Here is a 5,677-nt window from a genome sequence, read left to right on the forward strand (position 1 = left end):
GCTCCCTTCTCCCATCACTCATGAACAAGACCCCGAGATACTTAAACTCCTCCACTTGGGGCAGTGTCTCGTCCCTTACCCGGAATGGGCAAATTTGAACCATCATTCAAATTTTTTTTATTTTTCAAAGATGACCTGAGTATACACAGGTTTTCAAAGGTTAATTCAATTATAAGGGAAAAAAGTTATCCACACCTACCTGAACTTGTGTGAAAATTGGCAGCAAGAACTGCAATCAAGCATTTGTGATAACTGGTGATGAGTCTTTCACGTTGCTGTGGAGGAATTTTGGTCCACTCTTCTTTGCAGAATTGTTTTAATTCAGTTACACTGGAGGGTTTTCCAGCAAGAACAGCCTGTTTAAGGTCATGCCAAAGCATCTCAATTGAACCAAAGTCCTGGCTTTGACTAGGTTACTGCAAGACCTTAATTTTGCTTTTTGGACACGCTGGTTTGTTTCAGATCATTTCATTCTGTGTACCTACTCAAGCTGACACAGTACAGTACTATGAATTCCCCTTAAAAAGAAAAGCTTCATCTTCACCAGTGTTGTTGAACAGTTAGTTGGACATTTGAATACATGAAGGCCGTCAGTGTGTGTTTTACCACTCGCCATTCAAATCTGCAACACAGCAAAGCCGACTCTGGTTATCAGCGTGGTGATGTGGGGGCTATTTCAATGAAATCAGAGCATAGTTTCAGGATCAGGTATCAGGATGAATGAAATGAGACTACTGCAGAAAAGCCACAAGTGTCATCAACGGTTGTGCCACCAAACTGCTGACTCTTTGCTGTTAGCAACCAGCGCACTACTGGTACAGCAAACACAGAACAGCATATAATTGAATCAAGTAGATGGACAGATTTTACTGATACCAGATCCACCATTTTGAGTCGGGATCTGACCAATAACTAAATATCAGATTTGTGCATCCCTAATCGGCAACCAGTGACTGGCTGCATTAGACTCTTACAGTTGTGAAAATTGATACAATGTCTGTGGATATATTATTTTTATTAGCTTTAATCCAAATGTATTTGCAAAAATAATACACACACCAAAAAGCTAAATGCATAACATCCAAAGTTTATGTGATTTGTCTGTGTGGTAGTTAGCAGGATTAATAATTTAAAAAAAAAAGTTATTGATTTATTTGAATGGCTTGTCCGTCCATCCTTCGATCCTTAATAGATGTATATCACAATGAAGTAAGAACTACTTTTAACTGCTCTTGTATCTGTTTTATTTTACACATGAGAAAAACAACCAAAAGTGTCCCCTGTTTTTCCTTAGATCTGTTGCTGTGATCAGATTTTAAACGCCATGTTTCCATTAATGGGTGGAGGGTTTGTGTTTATGTGGCACTGCTGATCTGGTTTTCATTTCCTCCTTTGCCTGCAGCTCGGAAAAACAGGCTAATGAGTGTGAGATTATGATTTATCAGAGGACTGCAGATATCACGGGTGTGTCAAAACTGTGCCACGGCTTTATTTTGAGTACATATTATTGTGGAAAATATGTGTTTGAAAAAGATGTAGGTTAAAGAAAGACACATGTTCCTAAAATGTGATCATCTGAAAAAGTTAGAGATCAATAGATGACGTAATTTTGGGCAGTTACTGGCATTTAAAATAATGATGATAATAATAATAATAATAAATGCTGTAAGGGCAGCACAGGTCGAGCAGTGGTTAGCAATATTGCCTCACAATAAAAATGTGCTGAGTTCAATTCTACCATCAAGCCAGGGGGGTTTTTTTTGTGTGGAGTTTGTACCACCAATTTTCTGTGTTTGTTTTCAGCCCCAGAGGAGCTGCATTCAATCATCCAGGAGGTGAAATATCGTACAGGCCTTCAGTCGGCCAAGTTGATCCGCCAGCTGAAGAGACGGGACCGACTTTGCCACAAACTGCAGAAGAACTACGACATTATCACAGCGTTTCTTCAGGCCGTGTCACAAAAACGACGTAAGACTATACACTCATTGTTTTTATGTAATGGCAAACCAGGCAGGGTGACACAGGAGGTGTAACTGTGTGAAACAACAGGTGGAGGTCCTCTTAGCTGACTGCACTGAGCTGGGAAGGCCACAAAATCTGCACCATCCTTCAAAAAATTATATGAATATGAGTGGCTGAAAATGAACACAAATTATGTGTATCATTATTCACATTCTTTCTCTCGAATAAATTATGAAAAGTCTCATGAGTTTATTTCATCTGAATTCAGGAGTGTGTATTAACACAGTGTACTTCTTAAAAAATCTACATGTTAACACTAATTCCATTATGGTGTGTTATTTAGTTATTGGTCATTATGGTCCATTTCAGCTCCAGATGTTTGTTTGGACTCATCTAGGGTAGCTTTGTGTGATTCATGGTTTAAAATCATCTGTATTTATCTCATGCTGAATCTTGGTGTCTTTTGAAGGAGGCTATTTTAGTTGCTCTATTGTTAAGGTGTTCTTTGTTCTTATTGGCTGCCCATCGTAAGCACTAGGTTTGAACAGCAGGTAGGTAGAAGGTGAGATGACCATATTAAGGATGGCTTTTTCAATTCCATGCAAGCTGAGAATAGGAAAAAAAGGAAACAAAATAATTATGGATGGGTGCTGAAAGGACCTAAAATATTTTTGTGACACCTAGTCCGATATCATAAATCATGAAAGAGAAATGAAGTAGAATTTGGGTTTTTTTTGTGTGTGTGTATGTGTGTGTGTGATGTTTTTTTATTTTATTTATTTTAACAAAAATACATTTATACAGGTCTTGTAAGGGTGCTCAGGTGTCTCTCCTGCAGACCATTTTTTGTCTCCCTTGTCCTACTCGCCCATATTATATATTATATGTTATATTATGTGTTTTGTTCAGAAAGTATCCTGCATTTTGATTGGCTTTAGTGTAACGCTGTACATTAATTGAATTTCACATTTAGACTTTCAGAGCAACCCTTTGTTTGAAAGTCAATTCCCTGTTTGTTTGTTTGTTTGTTTGTTTGTTTGTTTGTTTGTTTTTTAAATTTCATTTCACTGAAAAAATAAAGAGGTCAAAGATTCACTTTTAAGAGGAAACTTTAGGTTTCCATGTTTTTGCCACCAATTTATGAATCATGAGAAGCCTGTCGCTCAAAAAAAGGAAAAAAAAGAAAGAAATGGCAGTTAATGGAGGCGTTCCTACAGAAACCTGAATAATTACCAGACAACACAGCAAATGAAACATGGTTACTAATTTCACTTTTTTCTGTCCTTTTCTGCAAATCAGATGCAGACACACATGAGAGCCATTTTGTTTTTTTAAATGGTCACATGTCAGCCTTGTTTCTGTGGCCTTTTTGGGGTTTAGATGGTTGAGGTTTCTCATCCTGTGGGACCTTTTCTTTGTAGTCAAACTCCCTGAAGTATCAAAATTACACTCTTAGTTTTTTATATTTTCAAGAAGCAGGTTGTGAATTAAGCAAATGGTAGATGCATGAACATGAATATCCTGACTATACTGATTATCTTTTACATCTTGGAAACAGTAAGTTTGACAGCAGAAATGACAGAGTGAAATAATTCACCCTGAAATTCTCAGAGGGAAAGTACGTCTCAGGGGTTCATTGGTCTTTGGAGGCGCAAATAAACTAGAGCAACAACTTAAAACTGAGAGGTCCAAATCGTGGATGACATGATCCAAACCAGATTTGTCAAACAACAGGAGAAATGGAGTTTAAACCAAAACATGCCAACTTATGATCCAAAAAGAAGCCGAAACAACAAAAAAAGTAATGATAATAATCTTTAAAATGTATGAAAGTGGAGATGTCCAGTTAATTTAATTTAATTAGTGTAGGTGAGACCAAAACTGTTTTACCTTCCTATACCAGGCAATACGCAGTTTTTAAATGCTGTAACAGCCTCATGTACGGAAGCCCGTTTCTGCAACTTAAAAAAAAAAGTATCCATAACTCAAAATTTCGAGTTAGCTCTGTCAATCAGTAATCTGGAATGCGCACTCAAAACCGAAATTTCGAGTTACTTTTCTCAAACGTTTGAGTTAATAAGTTGAAATTTCGAGTTATGGATACTTTTTTGTGTGTGTGTGTGGCAGAAACGGGCTTCCATACTCATGTGGCCGCTACAGGAACTGTAGATTTTGGCCTTAACACTGATTAACTCCACTTATCAGACACCTAGAGGCAGGCCTGGCCAGAGAAGTGAAGATATCACTGAATAGCTATTATGCATTTACTGAGACTGTTCTTTTCCATCACTGTGCATCATATTGGCTCCCATCATGGTCTCTATAACAGAATATAAGCTTTCCAGTGCTGCTTTCCATTTACAGACTTTATGACCAGGCCAGTCGTACACTAGGTGGTCAGTTGCACAACACAGAACATTAATATGGTAATATGGCTCCTGTTGAACACTGCAAAGGCTGTGATTTGGCTGAATGGTTTTTGCTGGTGACATAGAAAATACTAAACAATAAATTTCAGTCAATGCTTTATTACTTTTTATTGCATGAAATGACATGAACGTGTTTATATCAAGATTATGACTTCATAACAAATAGCAATTTATGATCTAATTGTTCCTACAGGGGAAAAACAGACCATCTGTTACTACAGGATGTGTGTGAGTGTGTGTGTGTGTCTCTGCATTAGAGCAGTGTTTCCCAACCTTTTGGAGCCATGGCACATATTTCACATTAGAAAAATCACACGGCACACCACCAAACAAAAATGTCACAAAAAGGATATTGCTAATTTTTCCCCACACACCAGGCATAGCCGAATTGGCTCGGTTTGTCCCCAGTATACCCTTTTTGCTTTCTTCTCACCACTACTCATGCTAGGGTCCCCAAAGGGTCCTGATACTTTTTTGCGCCATGGACCCGTTTAATGTCAGAGAATATTTTCACTGACCGGCTTTTAAGGTGTCGCAGATAAATACAACAAAATAAAATGATACGGCCGAGACACAAACTGGTATTTTGTAAATATAATAATAAATGCGAATTCACTGTGTAACTTTATTAGCAGTGTACTCCTGAAATGCGCCAACAACATTGAGAGTAACATCCTCCTCTCAGCCCTTTAATGCTCTCTGGTCGCTATGGTAATGCGTAAATATTTTTATATTAATATTAACATCAACAACAGCAGCAGCAGGCAGAGCAGGAAAAATGCAGTCAAAATGTAATCAGGTTGAATTATGTGTGGTATAATTTTTCATCTGCATCTTACTAGTTCAGAAAATGTCTGATTGTACTTTTCCTGACTCTAATTAAAATTTCAGTTAATTTGGGCATGTTTGCCTGAGGGCTGGAAAGAGCTTTTTCAAACTGGGACATTAAAGATTTATCAGTTAACTATTTATCTTACAGTATCTTTTAATGATGTCTGTCTGCTGTGTAACAGCAGCTTCTGTACATGAGCAGATGTGTACAGCCCCAAAATAGGTTTCCATGATAGAAACACATTTGTTATTAGTGCTGTCCTTGGAACATAAACATCTAGAGCTGAGGTAATTCATCATGAAGCTTTACCGGCTGAACAGTTTCACCACAAAGGCCTTGATTTATTTTTATGTAAAGTCTGTTGCAGGTAATTTCATTTAGACTAAATGTTTTCCACTCAGGAAGCACTTCCTGCACCTGTTAGGGCTGAATCATAATGCCAGCATCATTGATT

The 5,677-nt window shown here is 37.7% G+C and overlaps 1 protein-coding gene across 2 annotated transcripts in view; it reads left to right on the forward strand.

The window, feature by feature from the left end:
* Positions 1-5,677, forward strand: part of tbc1d30 (TBC1 domain family, member 30) — a 29,871-nt gene that overhangs the window by 2,962 nt on the left and 21,232 nt on the right. For both annotated transcript variants that reach the window (XM_005745645.1, XM_005745647.1), the window contains exon 2: positions 1,804-1,968. In XM_005745645.1, the coding sequence (XP_005745702.1) occupies positions 1,804-1,968 (165 nt within the window). The remainder of the gene's footprint in view (positions 1-1,803; positions 1,969-5,677) is intronic.

The sequence above is a fragment of the Pundamilia nyererei genome, unplaced genomic scaffold, assembly GCF_000239375.1.
Source record: "Pundamilia nyererei isolate P.nyererei 1_Seehausen unplaced genomic scaffold, PunNye1.0 scaffold00162, whole genome shotgun sequence".
Classification (NCBI taxonomy): Eukaryota; Metazoa; Chordata; class Actinopteri; order Cichliformes; family Cichlidae; genus Pundamilia; species Pundamilia nyererei.